Source organism: Amyelois transitella, chromosome 13, assembly GCF_032362555.1.
Source record: "Amyelois transitella isolate CPQ chromosome 13, ilAmyTran1.1, whole genome shotgun sequence".
Lineage (NCBI taxonomy): Eukaryota > Metazoa > Arthropoda > Insecta > Lepidoptera > Pyralidae > Amyelois > Amyelois transitella.
The window spans coordinates 4,999,624-5,020,689 of record NC_083516.1 but is presented as its reverse complement, the minus strand read 5'-3'; the positions used below and the strand labels follow the sequence as shown (position 1 = coordinate 5,020,689).

Below are 21,066 nucleotides of genomic sequence, written 5' to 3'. Positions count from 1 at the left end.
ACTTCTAATTTCATTCGATTTGCACATTTATACTTTGGGTTAAACAATGGAAGACCAAGGGGCTATGGGCAATAAAAGTAGGTAAGAACATTTAAACAGATATTCTGGGTCGATTGTTTTGTAGGGTTGATTATGATAGTACAGACTTTACCTGCTTCAGGTGTTTATACTTTAAATTCTTATCTATATTGGTTTCAATTCATTCCAAAAAATCTTTATAATAATAATGTTTTTATTATTATAAATATTTTTTGGAACGAATTTAAAACCGAAAAATCCTTTCCCTTTATATTATTTTTATGGATGTAGGTCTGACTTACTTGACTTAAGGTCCTATGTCCCCTAGCTGGGGCAGAGGGCATCCACAGTGCGTCGCCATCCCGATCGGTCTTGAGCTTCGCGTTTTATTTCGCTCCAAGTCTTCCCTAGATTCTTCTTCAGATTGTCCGCCGCCAGGTCTGTTTAGGGCAGCCACGTTTACGCTTTCCTTGGGAATTCCAGTCTAGGGCTTGCCTCGGTATGTGTTCGGGGTCCCTTCGAAGCGTGTGGCCGATCCAGTTCCATTTGCGGCGTTTGATCTGCTGGTCGATCGGAGTCTCACCGCAGCGTTCCCACAGGTCTACGTTGGAGATTTTCTCAGGCCAGTAAACACCGAGAATACGGCGAAGACAGCGGTTAATGACGACTTGGAGACGGTGCGAGATGTCTTTAGTGACCTTCCACGTCTCACACCATACAGCAAAACGGTTTTCACATTGGACCGGAATATTTTGAGCTTAACTCTCCTAGTCAGTTTCCGTGATTGCCATACAGGACGGAGCTGTGCGAAGGTTGCTCTTGCCTTGGCGATTCTCGAAGTGATGTCCTCTTCGGTCCCTCTAGTTTCCGACACTTCACTACCGAGGTTGGTGAACTTGTGGACTCTCTCCACCCCCTCTGCGCCGATAAGCAATGGCAGGGAGCCAGTTGTCCCGCACCTCATTTCCTGGGTCTTCCTGATATTCACTTTTAGTCCAACCTTCAAAGCCTCTCGTCGTAGGTCGTCCAGCATGGCCTGCATGTCGGCACGTGTGTGACTCAACAGGCATAGATTATCGGCATAGTCCAAGTCTTCTAAGATATTGGAGAGGCCCCACTCTATGCCGCGGCGCTTGTTGTTGGTCGTGTCATGCATTATGCCATCGAGAACGACAAGGAAGAGGAGAGGCGAAAGAAGACATCCCTGCCGCACACCAGCATGAACCGGTATGTCCTCCGAGACGAGGCCATTGTGGGTCACTCTACAAGAATAATTTCCGTAGAGGGCCCTAATCAAGTTCGTGATTTTCTCGGGGACTCCAATTTCACGTAGCCTGTTTTTTTCGAAATCCACGAAGGTCAAATACATGCTCTTGCTTCGGCGTGCAGCAGTAGACTTCTAATTTTTCTTTTTTTTTTTAATGAAATTACTCGTTGTTGCCTGAAGGGCTTTACAACTTAACCGGACTTTTAGTGGCGGGGCCTGAAAGGCCTCCGGCCGACGCAGTGGCTGCTCAAAGGGTTCCCAACTTCAAATTTCTTTCGATTTGCCCATTTATACTTTGGGTTAAACAATGGAAGACCAAGGGGCTATGGGCAATAAAAGTAGGTAAGAACATTTAAACAGATATTCTGGGTCGATTGTTTTGTGGGGTTGATTATGATAGTACAGACTTTACCTGCTCCAGGTGTTTATACTTTAAATTCTTATCTATATTGGTTTCAATTCATTCCAAAAAATCTTTATAATAATAATGTTTTTATTGTTATAAATATTTTTTGTAACGAATTAAAAACCAAAAATTCCTTTCCCTTTATATTATTTTATGGATGTACTTAGGTAATACCCACACAATATGACGTCTTTATCCGTTACGCGGTAGACAGATGCAATAGACACTAGACTCGAATTTTTGATCAACATTTTCCTATCTTGTGCTACGCGTTACAAGACGAGCCTATCGTAGCTGTTGTGTTTAAACAAAAGAGTCTGCAGCGCAGCGGTGCAATTCGACCTTACATGCTTTTACACTTAGTACTTCTTCTACATTTATATAAGTCCATTTAGTATGTTTAGTTTAATCAAGGCATGTTCGACTATTTAAAATTACTTGTAACTGCACTTCTGTATTCTAATGTAAGTGATTAGGTGTCTACGACTTAGGTGCTGCGCTCTGTTAGCAAAGAAGGCCACGTTAGGATGGATTACTTTACGATGAGATTCAAAGGTTACTTGATTGACCAGTTGCTAATTAAAGACAGGAATCTTTTTTATGCGATGTAAACCTTAATGTTTCTTGACATTTACAATGTACGAGTGAATAGAAGCAGCGAAGGCTTTTTCGAAATCCACGAAGGTCAAATACATGCTCTTGCTTCGGCGTGCAGCAGTAGACTTCTATTTCTTTTTTTTTTATGAAATTACTCGTTGTTGCCTGAAGGGCTTTACAACTTAACCGGACTTTTAGTGGCGGGGCCTGAAGGGCCTCCTGCCTACGCAGTGCCTGCTCAAAGGGTTCCCAACTTCTAATTTTATTCGATTTGCCCATTTATACTTTGGGTTAAACAATGAAAGACCAAGGGGCTATGGGCAATAAAAGTAGGTAAGAACATTTAAACAGATATTCTGGGTCGATTGTTTTGTAGGGTTGATTATGATAGTACAGACTTTACCTGCTTCAGGTGTTTATACTTTAAATTCTTATCTATATTGGTTTCAATTCATTCCAAAAAATCTTTATAATAATAATGTTTTTATTATTATAAATATTTTTTGTAACGAATTAAAAACCAAAAAATCCTTTCCCTTTATATTATTTTATGGATGTACTTAGGTAATACCCACACAATATGACGTCTTTATCCGTTACGCGGTAGACAGATCCAATAGACACTAGACTCGAATTTTTGATCAACATTTTCCTATCTTGTGCTACGCGTTACAAGACGAGCCTATCGTAGCTGTTGTGTTTAAACAAAAGAGTCTGCAGCGCAGCGGTGCAATTCGACCTTACATGCTTTTACACTTAGTACTTCTTCTACATTTATATAAGTCCATTTAGTATGTTTAGTTTAATCAAGGCATGTTCGACTATTTAAAATTACTTGTAACTGCACTTCTGTATTCTAATGTAAGTGATTAGGTGTATACGACTTAGGTGCTGCGCTCTGTTAGCAAAGAAGGCCACGTTAGGATGGATTACTTTACGATGAGATTCAAAGGTTACTTGATTGACCAGTTGCTAATTAAAGACAGGAATCTTTTTTATGCGATGTAAACCTTAATGTTTCTTGACATTTACAATCTACGAGTGAATAGAAGCAGCCGATACATTATTAAAGTTAGCTAAAAACTTCGCTGCAAACCATAGTCGTCGTTCAAAAGAAAGACAGAAACTAGAAATTTATTGATCTAATGGCTTCATATAATAAAACGAATCGAGGCAAGCCTTAATAAAGTCAAATTACTTTATTATATACTAGCGGACCCGACAGACTTCGTTCTGTCAAAAACCTGTGCTGTTTTTTGTTCTTGCCCATTTTATAATCGGGGCAAAAAAAAAATTACATTTAAATATCAATCATATTTAAATATAAAATTTATTTTTTTAATTTTGTACAGCGATTATAAATATTATATTAGTTAGAAAACGTTTGTATAGTTAAAAGAAAAGGGCTGTTTTAGGGTTTTTCTGCCAATTATTCGAATTTTCTCCCGGTTAAAACCATCCTCGAACTTCAACGAACATTTAAAAAAAGAATTGGTCAATTTGGTCCACGCTTTTTGAATTATGCGCTTGCCAACACATTCTGCGATTCATTTTTATATTATAGAATTTGTATACGGGTGTTTTCTTGAAGATCCAAGTCAAGCCATTGGCCCGCCAGCACGCCCACGTTGATCGAGTTATGAATTAAATTAGAAGGGAGGCGCTTGAATGAGACGTTGATTGTTTGACCGCGACTCAAACCATGATCTTACATCGCAGAGAAAGGGCAATTGCGGAGGGAGGCGATGGTTCAGTGATGTACAAGTATTGCAAGCAACCTACGCAAGTCTTACATACATAAGTTCATTGGTAACTTGGTCCGTACAGAGAACCAGAAAAAATGTAGGAATGTACTAAACATTTCTTTTTATTTATCCGTAATGGAAAAAACAGAGACTAAAATTGTTTAAATACCACTTTCTTAATCGTCGTGTATGTTAGTCATGGTAGGCAAAACTGACAGACAAACAAGATATGTATTGTTTATCTTATTCCCCATTCACTGTATCTAGACAATATGTATTATCCGTAGGGTATCATTTAAGCTATCACCAATTTAATTAGTTTTGTGTTTCTTAAATAATAGGGTTTGTCCTCAACATAGTAGATCTGTCACCAAAATGTAGTCACCAAACAATGCAAAATCAGTTCCACAATAAATCACCTAAAATCCTGAGATATAAGGTCTAGTACCAAATAAATGTTTTTGTATGTATTATAATAGGTGTGTCCTAATAAGTATTTAAGCAAACTAATTTAAAGAGATCACCAATAAATCATATTATGTTACTAGAAAATTGCATTAAGTTCAAATAAAAAATTAGGGTTGTCATCATCGTTTCAACCAAAAGATTCTGCTACTTAACTAGACTCCCAAGGTTCTAAATTTCCACTGGTAGTATAAATTATATTTAAATAAAATTTTTAGCAGAGTAGTAAATAAAACAATTAAAGTTAAAATAATCAATATTTATTGTTGAAAATAATTACCACTGAACAATCAGCGCTGGTTTAAAATAGCTGGCTTATGGCTAGCAGAATAGTAGATAAAACACTTAATTAAAGTTAAAATAATCAATATTTATTCTTAAAAATAATAACCACTGAACAATCAGCGCTGGTTTAAAATAGCTGGCTTATGGCTAGCAGAATAGTAGATAAAACACTTAATTAAAGTTAAAATAATCAATAGTTAACTACTACCCATCGTTGAGGCCGGATTGGTCAATTTTTAAAGCGCGCCAATTTGTCTCCGCCCCTTTGATCATTTTTTCATTAAAATTATAAATTGATGTATTAAATTGGTAACGAATATTATTAATTTAATATCTGAACGAAATAAAATGTTACTACTGTATTGGTGACAAAATATCAAATAAAAAGGAGTCGCAGTCAGGGATCGATAATCGATTTATTTGGTGACAGATCTACCATTCTGAGCACAGAGCTATTATTTAAGTAACAAAACTATTATTAGGTATAAGAACGAAGTTTATATTCATGTAATTCAATATAATTTTATTGGTTATCGATCTCTTATTTTACACATATATTAACATTAATTTGATAATTCATACCTGGGAACAATTTTTGTTTATCTGAGAACGAAAATATTTCGTGGCGATAGATCTATTTATTAGGTGATACAACTTGATGACAAATATAAATTTTGGTGATAGAAAATATAGTTCCCTTATCCGTATTGTAATTTATGTATCCGTTTTCCCACTTCGTAAATGGTATGACCATAAGATAATTAAAAGACATGATAAGAGACCAGGTGTTTGGAAAACTAATAAAATTATTTGAATGGTGTATTTTTAAGATTCCTTAAAAAGGATAGCCATCCTTTTATCTACAACATATTTTACCTTTGTCTTATTGCTTTTTTTCTTTTGTCAAAAAAATAAACTGCTTTTAAGTTTCTTGTCAAATTATTGTTATTTTCGATAACCCTGAACTAAGAAACACTATGTTATGTATGTATAGTGTATACATTATGTATAGTATAATAATAATAATAATAGCACACAATCAAATTAGACCGTTTTAATTACGGCATACAACTGAATACAATCGTTAACTACTATGGATAATGTATTATGATAATTTATTTCATGAGTAGAACCTACGAACTTATTATTAAGAGCATTAAGGTTAAAATTTCAAAACAAAGATCAAAATATTGGTGAGGATATTTTATTCCATAATACAGCATTAAGACAAACCGGAATGTCACATTTCGAATTTTCATAACTTTTGTTTTCATAAAAATTAAAAAAAAATCTATTCACCACGCTTGCCACATATCTTTGTCGTCCTCTGAAATGTGTTTTAACAATTTCTCCTAAATTATTATAAAAATGCTAAGTTATAATTAATTGTGTAGAGCAAAGTACCGAATTCTGAGCACTGTTTCCCTGCAAACGGAAATACTTCTCAAAATGAGTGTTCATTACATATTATACCTAAATTACAAGATAATCTCGGTCCGTCACGTGAAGTCCACTGTAAATGCAGGTTCGTCGCAACGAGCCAAGAGCGGGATCCGTCTATAAGAACTGTTTCAAGTGTAAAATACATAACAGCTTATCCATAACTTCCATAAAAAATAAACTATCTTGATATAATAAGTCACTCAAGTTAAAAGTGGATTATGCACATATTAGATGACAGGAAAACAATAGTATGATAAAGAGTTCAAAATCACATAGCGATGGGTATAGGCTGTGACCAACGAAGAGGTTACACATATTATGGGATTACTGCTTTAACTTGGATTATTCTTTGTGTAGACTGCACAGGACACTATCTAACAAATTAAAGTCATAAGAAGTGAATTAACTTATATATTCGGCTCATAACGAAGAAATTTTATTCGGTTCCCGCACCAAAATGGCGTTACAACGTGCTGCTGGATGAAATCTATAGATAGATAACAACAAAATCTGTATCCTAAAAGACGTAAATAGCTTTTATTTCAGTACTAAGTCGTCGATTTTTATTTAGATGGGCTTGGGCTATGCAACAGTGGGTAAACTTCGATCGGTATTAGATTAAGTCAAATTAAAAGACGCAGTGGACTCAGTTTAAGCTCAATGAAAAGATACTTATTACGATTTTTAAATACCACTAGCTTTTGCCCGCGGCTTCGCCTGCGTTAATTTCGCTTCCATAAAAAGATTGCTTAGATTAAGAGCCTTGCATTGACATAAACTAATATTATGCAAAAAAATAGATGTGCCTACGTGGGTGCGTGTTTGAGGATGCTAGGAAGAATAATGCCTGGAATAGAACATAATTTATTTTTCCTACAAAAGCAAAGTCTCGGGGGCGCAGCTGTTAAAAAACGAATAAATTCTAAAGACAAAAAAAGGTAAGTATAATAATGGAAAGTTAAAGTATCTCTTTGTATACAACATTTGCTGTCTTGCCCATTGGAGACATCACAAATAAACTGTCACAGCTGGTGACCCGCGAGCAAGCGACGTAGAGCTGTCCGTGTGAGAAGCAATTTGTCCTGAGGTCGACTCCGGCTGCTCCAAGACCTTGCGATTTGTTAATTGTCATCGCGAAACATATAGCCACTGGAAACTGTACACGCTTAAATTGAAATGGAAAGTTGTTGGGAATGAGGGGAATGCGCGGTATAAAAACAATTTCACCAGCTGCACAACCAGTAAGAATTTTAGCTTCTATAATATTGTTATGAAGCGACACCACTTTAAGGCGAGTCCCATTACAACGTTTCGGCGGCGTTAAGTTGCGTAGCAACATAATTGGAATGCCTACTTTTAGTGCAATTGTATGCGCGGGCAGTCCAGATGCCGAAAGTGAATTAAGGAACTCTACCGGATAAGTTGTAGCATCGGTAGGTACTATCTAAAACTGTATTTATGGATTGGTATATAATTTTTTTTCCAAAATACTTAAATTATTAGCAGCTGGTTGCTCATTTTTGGGTGTTAGGATTGCTCGCTCGCATATCCAAGAATCCTCGTGATGAATTATTTGAGACAGGTCTCCATAAACGAAATGGATAAGTTCCTCCACCGAAGTGACTACTTGACAGAGGTTCTCTGGCAGAGTCACCAATCCGTTCGATTCAGGCAACGTACCATTACCGATTTTTAATAACACATTTGTGAATTCTTGCGCTCGAGGGATACCACCTAACGTATTACGTGTTAGACTTAATTTCCTAACCTGAGGCCAGAGTATGGATCGTTTGAGACATGCGCTTACTTCATCAGCTCTAGTACCTCGGCTTATTACGGGTAGAGTCTGGCGGAAATCACCACAAAATAATACAGTGGTACCACCCATAATGCGATTCCCTGTTATTTTCTCCAAATAAGAAAATGTCTTAACCATGGAAACTAAATCAATGAAAAACGAATTTTTAATTAATTAAAAAATTTGCCAGCGGCTACAATCGCGTTATTTTTTAAATTCTCATGTGGCGCCATCTCGTTTCGGGTGGTCAAAAAATAAATATCTAAACCACGGGAACTAAATCAATGGTGAAACGGTAAGTACTGACGTTACTATAGGTGTGTTATTCCTGCTAATCTTGAGGAACATGGCAACCGTCGCCGATGCGGGGTGCGTCAAACTACCTACATAAAAAAATCTTCTCATATATAAAAAAAAATCTTCTTAAAGATGTGGTGAAACAGTAAGTACTGGCGAAACTAAAATTACTTAATTAAAACTTAATTAATTAAAAATTTTGCCGGCGGCTACAATCGTGTTATTTCTTAAATTCTCATGAGGCGCCATCTCGTATCGGGTGGTCAAAAAATAAATATCTAAACCACGGGAACTAAATCAATAAACAAAGCATAATGAATTAAATCAATAAAATGCTATTTTTTTTATCATCATAATAAATATAAGAATTAATTATTTATAGTGCCGTGTGGTTCCCGGCACCAACACAAAAAAGAATAGGACCACTCCAGCTCTTTTCCATGGATGTCGTAAAAGGCGACTAAGGGATAGGCTTACAAACTTGGGATTCTTTTTTAGGCGTTGGGTTAGCAACCTGTCACTATTTGAATCTCAATTCTATCATTAAGCCAAAAAGCTGAACGTGGCCATTCAGCCTTTTTAAGACTGTTGGCTCTGTCTACCCCGCAAGGGATATAGACGTGACCATATGTATGTATGTATGTATAATTATTTATAGCTTTTTATATCGATTCAAATCAAAAATGACGAAGTTCCATACAAACTTGCACCCCCTATTTCATCCCCTTGGGATAGAATTTCAGGATAAAAAGTAGCCTATATTCTAATCCAGGTTACTAACTATATCTGTGCCGAATTTCGTTCAGATCCGTTCGGTAGATTTTGCGTGATGCGCGTACAAACATACAGACAGACAGACGGACAGACAGACAGACAGACAGACAGACAGACAGACAAAAATTCTAAAAAAAATTGTTTTGGCTTCTATTGACCCTAAAAAGACCCCTTATAATTTTTTTTCTTAAATATCTTCAATGTACAGACAAAGTTGAGTTACAGTTTTATTATATGTATGGATGGATTAGAGATTATATTTCTTATACGAGTAAATCTTTACGGGGTAGATGGTCCAATTGTGGTATTGAGACTTAGCTACAAAATACTTAGCAACTGAGGGGATTTAAGTCAATAATTAGTAAAATTGCATTGAATACTTGAGACCTTTGTATATTGTGAACATATTCGAGAAATAAATACATGATTAATGATTAAAAAACTAGGTATTAAATCAAACAATTACATATATATTCCTGCATATAGGTACAAAATACAAGAGTTTATTACAAACTTAATTAATATTAAAAATTTACGGGTAATACAACATTGCACTTATTCGCAAATTACTTAAACGTCAAATAACAAGTAAGTTTACGGTTAAGTTAACAACATTAATATTTATTTATATAATGTGGTTCAATGAGTATGTAAACTTGTTACTTTATTGCTTTCATGTAACACTTTGTTGGACAATGTCCCTTTTTTCTACATTCGTATTTTATCTCGATGATTATAATAAAGAGTCAAAATTACAATTAGTGTAATCGCCACATTTTAGTGCTTTACTTTTAAATATATAATGATAAAAGCAAAAATAATTGAGGTCGCCTGGCTTTGCTCGCTGTTTGGCGAATATTTCTATATTTTTATCTCTACTTGAAGACAGACGTCGCACTGATCGAGTATTGGTAAGATCGTGTTGTTCAGGTTCGTGCTCAAATTTACGTAAGTCTTCCTTAACAGATTGAACTTTTAATTTTAATTCGTTTATTTCATGGGCTAAGTCGGCAACTGATGGCACAACTAAATTGATATCTTGGGAGCAGTAATTTTCTTTTATTTTTTCGTACTCAGACTGTCCATATACACATATAAGTCGGTTCATAACTATTAGAAATATGCTTTCAATTGGATAATTACCTACAATATCGCTTATTTCGATCAATTCTTCTTTACCCAAATGGTGTAATAATAATAAACTTTTTTTAATGTCACTTGCCTTTGTTTGGTTCATAATGGCGTTGAACTTCATAAACCAGAGTCTGGGCTGCTTTCTGCAGAATTTAGGAATGTTGAAGTCAGCATAAGGGTTCCCAGGTGATGACTCGGTGACCTTAATCGATTTGTTGGCGTTCATGGTTATAATATTGATTTGCACTGATTAAACACACTAAAAGCTCACAACAGGCGCCACAGTTGAAAGCGTTGATCACGTGGAAAAGTCGGGCACTTCGATAACTACGTTATAACGATACTTCAGCACTGTTAGTACCTTAGCTTAGACTAAATGTGCGCTGAAGAAGTAAATCTGAGGGATCAGTGAACAAAAATACGTGCTCTTGCTTCGGCGTGCAGCAGTAGACTTCTAATTTCATTCGATTTGCACATTTATACTTTGGGTTAAACAATGGAAGACCAAGGGGCTATGGGCAATAAAAGTAGGTAAGAACATTTAAACAGATATTCTGGGTCGATTGTTTTGTAGGGTTGATTATGATAGTACAGACTTTACCTGCTTCAGGTGTTTATACTTTAAATTCTTATCTATATTGGTTTCAATTCATTCCAAAAAATCTTTATAATAATAATGTTTTTATTATTATAAATATTTTTTGGAACGAATTTAAAACCGAAAAATCCTTTCCCTTTATATTATTTTTATGGATGTACTTAGGTAATACCCACACAATATGACGTCTTTATCCGTTACGCGGTAGACAGATCCAATAGACACTAGACTCGAATTTTTGATCAACATTTTCCTATCTTATGCTACGCGTTACAAGACGAGCCTATCGTAGCTGTTGTGTTTAAACAAAAGAGTCTGCAGCGCAGCGGTGCAATTCGACCTTACATGCTTTTACACTTAGTACTTCTTCTACATTTATATAAGTCCATTTAGTATGTTTAGTTTAATCAAGGCATGTTCGACTATTTAAAATTACTTGTAACTGCACTTCTGTATTCTAATGTAAGTGATTAGGTGTCTACGACTTAGGTGCTGCGCTCTGTTAGCAAAGAAGGCCACGTTAGGATGGATTACTTTACGATGAGATTCAAAGGTTACTTGATTGACCAGTTGCTAATTAAAGACAGGAATCTTTTTTATGCGATGTAAACCTTAATGTTTCTTGACATTTACAATCTACGAGTGAATAGAAGCAGCCGATACATTATTAAAGTTAGCTAAAAACTTCGCTGCAAACCATAGTCGTCGTTCAAAAGAAAGACAGAAACTTTAAATTTATTGATCTAATGGCTTCATATAATAAAACGAATCGAGGCAAGCCTTAATAAAGTAAAATTACTTTATTATATACTAGCGGACCCGACAGACTTCGTTCTGTCAAAAACCTGTGCTGTTTTTTGTTCTTGCCTATTTTATAATCGGGGCAAAAAAAAAATTACATTTAAATATCAATCATATTTAAATATAAAATTTATTTTTTTAATTTTGTACAGCGATTATAAATATTATATTAGTTAGAAAACGTTTGTATAGTTAAAAGAAAAGGGCTGTTTTAGGGTTTTTCTGCCAATTATTCGAATTTTCTCCCGGTTAAAACCATCCTCGAACTTCAACGAACATTTAAAAAAAGAGTTGGTCAATTTGGTCCACGCTTTTTGAATTATGCGCTTGCCAACACATTCTGCGATTCATTTTTATATTATAGAATTTGTATACGAGTGTTTTCTTGAAGATCCAAGTCAAGCCATTGGCCCGCCAGCACGCCCACGTTGATCGAGTTATGAATTAAATTAGAAGGGAGGCGCTTGAATGAGACGTTGATTGTTTGACCGCGACTCAAACCATGATTTTACATCGCAGAGAAAGGGCAATTGCGGAGGGAGGCGATGGTTCAGTGATGTACTCGTATTGCAAGCAACCTACGCAAGTCTTACATACATAAGTTCATTGGTAACTTGGTCCGTACAGAGAACCAGAAAAAATGTAGGAATGTACTAAACATTTCTTTTTATTTATCCGTAATGGAAAAAACAGAGACTAAAATTGTTTAAATACCACTTTCTTAATCGTCGTGTATGTTAGTCATGGTAGGCAAAACTGACAGACAAACAAGATATGTATTGTTTATCTTATTCCCCATTCACTGTATCTAGACAATATGTATTATCCGTATTGTAATTTATGTATCCGTTTTCTCACTTCGTAAATGGTATGACCATAAGATAATTAAAAGACATGATAAGAGACCAGGTGTTTGGAAAACTAATAAAATTATTTGAATGGTGCATATTTAAGAGTACTTAAAAAGGATAGCCATCCTTTTATCTACAACATATTTTACCTTTGTCTTATTGCTTTTTTCTTTTGTCAAAAAAATAAACTGCTTTTAAGTTTCTTGTCAAATTATTGTTAGATATTTTCGATAACCCTGAACTAAGAAACACTATGTTATGTATGTATAGTGTATACATTATGTATAGTATAATAATAATAATAGCACACAATCAAATTAGACCGTTTTAATTACGGAATACAACTGAATACAATCGTTAACTACTATGGATAATGTATTATGATAATTTATTTCATGAGTAGAACCTACGAACTTATTATTAAGAGCATTAAGGTTAAAATTTCAAAACAAAGATCAAAATATTGGTGAGGATATTTTATTCCATAATACAGCATTAAGACAAACCGGAATGTCACATTTCGAATTTTCATAACTTTTGTTTTCATAAAAATTAAAAAAAATCTATTCACCACGCTTGCCACATATCTTTGTCGTCCTCTGAAATGTGTTTTAACAATTTCTCCTAAATTATTATAAAAATGCTAAGTTATAATTAATTGTGTAGAGCAAAGTACCGAATTCTGAGCACTGTTTCCCTGCAAACGGAAACACTTCTCAAAATGAGTGTTCATTACATATTATACCTAAATTACAAGATAATCTCGGTCCGTCACGTGAAGTCCACTGTAAATGCAGGTTCGTCGCAACGAGCCAAGAGCGGGATCCGTCTATAAGAACTGTTTCAAGTGTAAAATACATAACAGCTTATCCATAACTTCCATAAAAAATAAACTATCTTGATACAATAAGTCACTCAAGTTAAAAGTGGATTATGCACATATTTGATGACAGGAAAACAATAGTATGATAAAGAGTTCAAAATCACATAGCGATGTGTATAGGCTGTGACCAACGAAGAGGTTACACATATTATGGGATTACTGCTTTAACTTGGATTATCCTTTGTGTAGACTGCACAGGACACTATCTAACAAATTAAAGTCATAAGAAGTGAATTAACTTTAAATACTTTATTACGACAACTTATTCCACATTATAGTATACATATAAAACATGCTATGCTTGCTGTGATTCACTTTATCACGTGTCAGCTACATACCTATCCACATCACAATGCGCGACCACTCAACAGTGTACACCGTGTCTCCCTTCGTTTACTGATAATTATAAACAAAATTGTAATTTTGCGTTTAATTTACACACTATATTTTGTTCAACGTCAACAGAAATCGAACAAACAACGCACCTCGAATGTGGACCCTATAACCACTTGGTGAATTAGATCCCTGGTTATTTGTACGCTGTCATATGCAGTTGAGCGGGAACGCGGCCCGGTCGGCGGTCGGTTGCGAGTGGTTCGGAGAGAATGCGATGCGAGCTCGGTCACCGGGTGACGCATCAGTAATACATTTATGATTCCGCACATAATACATTGTATTTAGCAAATAAAGTTAACATATCTTAAACCATAGTCTCTTTCAGTATTCAGATTTGTCTGTAAGTCAGCGGCGCACTGCGGTTAGCGGTTGGCGTTCTTCAGTTGGTTGGAGAGCCAGTCGAGCCCCTCGTACAGGCCGTCGCCGGACGTGGCGCAGGTGGCCTGGATGTACCACAGCCGGTTACGCAGGGAGTGCAAGCCCAGCTTGTCCGTGATTTCAGCTGCGTTCATTGCATTTGGCAGATCCTGCGCAAGTACACTTTATATAAGAAGCTAGCCCATAATAAGCAATGATTCAGCCTAAGATAATCCCTATTGCCTTTAAACATATAGCTTTATAAAATGATCAATAGAACTAGGATTATAGGGTGTATTAGCTGGACGTCGATTTCGCACGACGTCGATTTTATCGAGACCTACGCTTTTATTCGCATAAAATAGATCCAACAGTTATTACCTGGCTTTTCTTCGCATTACATCGATTCATCCAATAAAATTTTAAAACTTTATAAATTAAAAGAATCTACAATGTTTTTGCAGTACAATCGAGCGAAAAAAGAATATATTATGTAGGTAGGTAATAAGGAAGTATACAGAGATCGTGGCAAGTGGAAAGAGGTAGTCTCTGCCTACCCCTCCGGTAAAGAGGCGTGATTTTTATGTATAATGACTTTGTAATTTTGTTTCTTGTGTTTATCAGTCTCGATGTTTTCTGTGTACATAAATTAGTAAATAAATAATAAATAAATAAATAATGATTTTTTTGTATTCTTTTAAATGTGTACATGTGTGTGTGTGTGTTCCTGCACCTTCCATGCAAGTATTTATGAAAACTTAAATATTACATAGTACAAACAGCTCTAACAGCACACGACGTTGAACACACGAGAGAACTGCGCTTGGTTTAGAAATTTCCTGTCGTCCTATTGGAGGATGACAGTCGTACGACTAAATGTCGAACCAACGATAATAGGAGATAACGGTGATAAAAAAATCACATTTTTTTAATGTTCTACCTAGCTTTGATTATGTTAGTCGTGTTCCTATTGATACTTATATTTTTTTTAAAGGTTTAAGGAGTAAAATTTTAGTCCTATAACTTTATAAAAATCTATGCGTCTGGGATTTTTAAGCAAACGGCTTCTAAACTAAATCTTTCCAGTGTCTCTGGATAATTAAACAAAGGTTGCTATAATCTGTTTATTTAACGTTATATTACCTGTTGATTGAAATATAAAAATTTAAATAAAAATGTTGTGTTTGACTGTACCTTTCTTATGTTGGAAAGTAGTAAAACAATAGAATCGACTTTATGAGAATACAATCATAAGTGGATCGACGTCACGAGAATGCAAAAACGGATGGATCGACGTTGTGCGAAATCGACGTCCAGCGAATACACCGATTATAGTAGCTAACCAAAAAGGCAAACTATTCTTCCAACAACAATAACTAGGGATTGGTTAACAAACATAGAAGTGTAGGTTTTACATGATGTTATGCTTTTATCAATTGAGAAGGATAACTATTCAACATACCCCAAATATATAGGTTTAATTAAATGTTCAATTAGTCTGTGACATTATAAAAATCTATAGAAAATAGTTTTACAGAAAATACTAGAATTGTGGTTCACTGCAAACATTGTTTAATCTGCCTAACACATTTATTTGGCAAATCATCTCTGAAACAAACTCAAGAACTCTAAAATTCAAAAACTTTAAAATCATCATAAAATATTCATGAAAAGGTATAAAAACCACACTAATAATAATTTTTTTTAAACAAATAAGCTCAACTAATTAACCAATTTTAAGGTACTTTGGTACACAGATACAATAGACCTTTAGGAATAACATAAGCTCTTTTTTGTTTTTCAAAGCTAGTCTTTTATAAGGCCTGTCCCTTTACTGAAGTAACACATTACTGGTATATCACAAGGAAAAGATAATATAAGTATCAAAAAAAACAATGTTATGCTAGATTTGGGGACTCCCAACCCAAGCATAATAACTGAGGGTGCAACAAGCAAAGATGAAAGAAAGATATCTTATATATTAACCCTGTTTACAACAAGTAACACCTTTTACTTCCCATGCTCTGAAATATTTACTTCATACAGATTTTTTTATTATAAATGTTTGTGACATTTTATCACATCTACAATAACATGACAGACTCGGGACCCAAAAAGAATAAAGTAAACCTCTATTCAAGTTAAATGTTAGTTTTTAGAAAATCACAAACAGATTTGCAGGCAAAATACGAAATAAATAGATGTTTACTTTACCTGAACAGGGAATAGCCCGAAATCTGTGAACGAGTATTTTCATGAAAGCAGCAAAATAAGCTGCTGGTAAACACAACTGTATGAAAAGTACTATTAGAAGGCTCACCTGTTTGTTTGCAAAGATCAGAAGTACTGCATCCCGTAACTCGTCTTCACTTAACATTCGCATGAGTTCCTCGCGCGCCTCCCCAATACGCTCTCGGTCATTACTGTCTACTACAAAGATGAGACCCTGTAAAATAAAGAGAAAGAAATTAAATAGGTAATCTATACTAATATTATAAAGCTGAAGAGTTTGTTTGTTTGTTTGAACGCGCTAATCTCCCGAACTACTGGTTCGAATAAAATAAATCTTTTTGCATTTAATAGACCATTTATGGACGAGGCTTTAGGCTATATAACACCACGCTGCAACTAAAAGGAGCAAAAAAATCATGGAAAATGATGAAAAATAAACGGGGAAAATTATTCATCCTGGGCTTCAATGATGCCCAAAATAACTATTCCAGACGGACGAAGTCGCGGGCACAGCTAGTATGTAATATGGAGAAAAAAAATGTTTCGCAAAAAAGGAATATATCTTGATCTAAATAACTAGAAACCTAACCAAAATAAACTGGAACCTACTTTTACTTTAAGCATGTTCAAACCCAGACACCAAACTTTGTTTAACTCCATGACATAATGATTTCCTGATTTACCGACTTTTGATCATAGATGCTTCCCAGACCCCGTTGTATGTGACAGGCGCAACGCCACTTTTATCGCGCGAATAAGTACCGCTGTCCCATTTCACGTCATATTAAAAAGGGGAAACAAGGATAAAAACAGCGTCGCGCGTGCCTTACTACGGGGTCTTACTCTGGCAACTAAGAGGATAACAAGTGATTGACAAGGCCTCAAGACAAGACTATTTAGATGTCAAGCAGTGAAAACATTACCAAATTATTTCACTGCATGAATCAATTAAAGCCTTAACAAGCCACATGGTGCAAAAAAAATTGGTGGCAATCAGGAACAGTTCTATATCTATTTTTGAACTGAAAATGAAGCTACAACTGAAAACACTAAGTGACTAAATTAAAGAATTTGAATATAGAAACACTAGAGATACACCCGCGTATCTGTATCTGCTTGTGTAAACCGAAAAAAAAAACAAATAACATTTCTGCAAGTATTTCGGTAAATCCTCCCTTATTGCACCCCTAGGACTTATAAGGAAACTACATGACAAATTTCAAATTTTTAAAACCAGCTGTTTTGGCTTTGCATGATAGATCCGTCAGCCAATCAGTCAGCCAGAGTCCACTTTTGTAAATATACATATATAGACATCATAATAATAACAATGATTTATTTTATGTGTGGTATTCTCTATAAATTTAATAGCATAAAAAGAAAATGTAAAAATATATATATACAAACCTGTGTATTTTGGAAATAATGCCTCCACAATGGCCTGATTTTGTCTTGACCGCCAACGTCCCATACAGTGAAACTGATGTTTTTGTATTCTACAGTCTCCACATTGAACCCTTAAAAGAATAAATTTAATTATTGTAGTAAGAATCTTAGACACTTTATCTTAATTTTTCACAAGTCATTTAGATCAGTTATTTTTTTGGACAAAAAATGCTACTAAATAAACATTATTTTACTAAGGAATACCAGACCACCAAGCTGATCTTTTGTATTGTACCATCTTCAGATAGTGGTATCTATGGAATCATACAAAAGATACCATAGTTAATGAGTTTTTATTTACACCATCAAGTTATTTTTAAGTTGTTTGGGTTATAGATGCAGAACAAGATGAAAATAAACTGATACTAATTGGTGATGCAATTGAAATCGATTTGATGCAAAAATTGAACCAACTCAAATATTTTTAAAATTATGATACAAATGATAAGGGAAGAAGTCATCCGCCATCAAGTCTTGAACTTCTTTGGGGCTAGGTTAATCTATAGTGTGTCCATTAATAAATTATTTTTAACCTTTTGGCGCCGTGTGGTTTCCGGCACCAATAAAAAAAGAATAGGACAACTCCATCTATTTCCCATAGATGGCATAAAAGGCGACTAAGGGATAGGCTTATAAACTTGGGATTCTTCATTTAAGCGCTGGTGCTGATGGGCTGGCAACCTGTCGCTATACATACATAAAATCACGCCTCTTCCCAGAGCGGTAGACAGAGACTATATCTTTCCACTTGCCATGATCTCTGCATACTTCCTTTGCTTTATCCATGCTTCATCTACATTCATTACTCTCTTCATGCAAACTTGGCGGTTTCGGGTACTCTCAACCTGACCCTTTACCAGGACGTCCTTAATTTGATCAAGATAAGTATAACCTGTCACTATTTGAATCTTAATATTATCTTAAAGCCAAATGTGGCCTATCTGTCTTTTCAAGACTGTTGTGCTGTCTACCCTGCGAGGGATATGGACGTGATTATATGTATGTATGTATGGTGCAACATGCTATGTTAAAATCAGCAATGTACCAGCAACCTGGCATTATGCATTATTGTTTATATGCAAACCTGCAAAATGTTTACTGATCACCTATCTTCTTATTACATATAAAGATGGGTCATAAAACATGTGAATTTATTATACTTATTAATATTGGAGAATGATGAACCATAAACTTAAGATATAAACTAATAAAAAAAATATAATTACACAAATATTGTAATGGCTTGATAACTAAGTAGGTTGTTATTGATTAAAAATTATAAAATATTTAATATTCAAACTTTAACAATGACTTGATTCCACCATTAAGCCATACAGCTGAACTGTTAACTCATTTAGGAATAATAGTGTGATAATATATATTATTCATACATATAATCATGTCTATATCCCTTGCGGGTAAGACAGAGCCAACAGTCTTGAAAATACTGATAGACCACAATCAGCTGTTTGGCTTACTGATAGAATTGAGATTTATATAAAGTGACAAGTTGCTAGCCTTTTGTCTAAAAGAAGAATCCCAAGTTAATAATCCTATCCCTTAGTACTTTTACAACATCCATGAGAAAGAGATTGAGTGGTCCTTTTCTTTTTTCTATTGGTGCAGGGAACCACACGGAACATATAAGTATGTAACAATAACTATCATCATCCATACTTCTTATTTTAGTTAATTAAGTACATTGATGATGAACCCAGCCCTACATTTATTGTCTTAACTCTTAATTTTAATATGTTTAAGTATGTAGACTGATATATTCAGTAGATAATGCTGAACCTATCCAGTCTATGAATATAACGAGTGTATATAACAACTTACCAATTGTGGGAATAGTCGTAACAATTTCTCCTAATTTAAGTTTATATAGAATTGTGGTTTTACCAGCAGCATCCAAACCAACCATCAATATTCTCATTTCCTTTTTGCCAAATAGGCCTTTAAATAAATTTGCAAACATATTCCCCATTTTGCTGTTTTATGAATAGTCTGAAATAATAAAAAATATTAGGACATTCGCTCTGAGTCATCCCTCCAGCCTACATAGAGCATTACTTCAATCAATGATAATGACATGGCAAATCGTTGGCGCTTCTGCGGCTAATAAATAAATATTTTCAAAGTATAATCTTTCTTAATTTGAATAATAAATTGACAAAAGCTGGAACGTCGTTTAAATCGTGACAGAGCTTATGTATGAGATCAGAATAATAACCGACACCGCTGTAGGTCTTTGCTACGGTCACCACCCTCTGTTGTAATTATGTTATTACGTAAATATCCATATACAAGGCGCATTTATGTTAATGAAATTAATCTATTGTTTCTCAGATCACATATTACTTACATTTTCAGGAGCAATAAACTATATTCAACAAGAAAAACGATTCACTTTACTGAATTCTTCACAATTCGCTCGCTGGATGTCAAAATGGCGGCGAACGTGGACGTTGTTCGTGCTTATGCCACGTCTCGGCAAAAAGTGGCCAGTATCAAAAATTGTAAAGAAAATTCTTTGGGTAAAGAAAAGAAGCTATGATAACTTTGCAAAAATAAATACTTATGTATGTAGTACTTTTATGGATGTGTAACCTCTATATAAGTACAACGCACGAGGGATTCCGTACTATCATATTAAATATTAATTTCTATATTCACGTTTCTACCTGTTTATGAAAATTGTCAAAAAATTGTTTAAAATAACGTTTGTTGGGTTGGGAGACCCCAATATTTATGTAATGACTGTAATGTTATTCAATTATAGATATTTTTTTAAACATGTATTTAAAAAAAAAACATTTCTAGCTATCGTTGTTTATGAGATCAGACTGGTAATAACAGACAGATGGACAGACAGACAGCGAAACCATGGGTATAAACATTAGAGACTTCTATCTGTGAATGTGGCCTGAAGAAGTTAATCTCAATCATATAATTTTCAACTGCTCCAAACTTGTAACATAATTCCGACTTACTTTTCCAATTTAAATTTAGACATTAGTTCATTTCTTTCTTTTGTCCACACTTGTCAGACTTCCTCCTTTTTTTCCTACCTTCGAAATCTCTACTTGATATATATGTGCTTTCTTGTTCTACAAAACTTTCATACTGTACACACTCACTACACGTTTTATCATTAACTTGTTTTCTAGTTTACTAACAATACCTACTTGTTGCAGGTGCGAAAAACTAAGGCAAGCCGTGAAGTCGAGAAACCTTAGCGTGCAGCATGCAACGAGAGTAGCAACAAATGAT

General features: G+C 34.9%; 1 protein-coding gene across 1 annotated transcript; it reads right to left on the bottom strand.

The window, feature by feature from the left end:
* Positions 1–12,940: 12,940 nt before the first annotated feature.
* LOC106138065 (ADP-ribosylation factor 1) lies at positions 12,941–20,317 on the bottom strand. Its single transcript, XM_060947136.1, has 5 exons — positions 20,159–20,317; positions 19,633–19,800; positions 17,755–17,864; positions 16,436–16,561; positions 12,941–14,285 (listed from the first exon to the last, which is right to left on the bottom strand). The coding sequence occupies exons 2-5, from the start codon at positions 19,778–19,780 to the stop codon at positions 14,121–14,123; spliced, it is 549 nt and encodes a 182-aa protein (XP_060803119.1). The 5' UTR covers positions 19,781–19,800; positions 20,159–20,317; the 3' UTR covers positions 12,941–14,120.
* Positions 20,318–21,066: the final 749 nt, after the last annotated feature.

Excerpts from the sequence above, each read along its gene's own strand:
- LOC106138065 (XM_060947136.1), bottom strand. The coding sequence starts at position 19,780 with ATGGGGAATATGTTTGCAAATTTATTTAAAGGCCTATTTGGCAAAAAG. Across the intron at positions 17,865-19,632 it reads TACGACTATTCCCACAATTG|GGTTCAATGTGGAGACTGTA; the intron begins GTAAGTTGTTAT and ends TATTCTTTTAAG. Across the intron at positions 14,286-16,435 it reads TGATCTTTGCAAACAAACAG|GATCTGCCAAATGCAATGAA; the intron begins GTGAGCCTTCTA and ends GTACTTGCGCAG.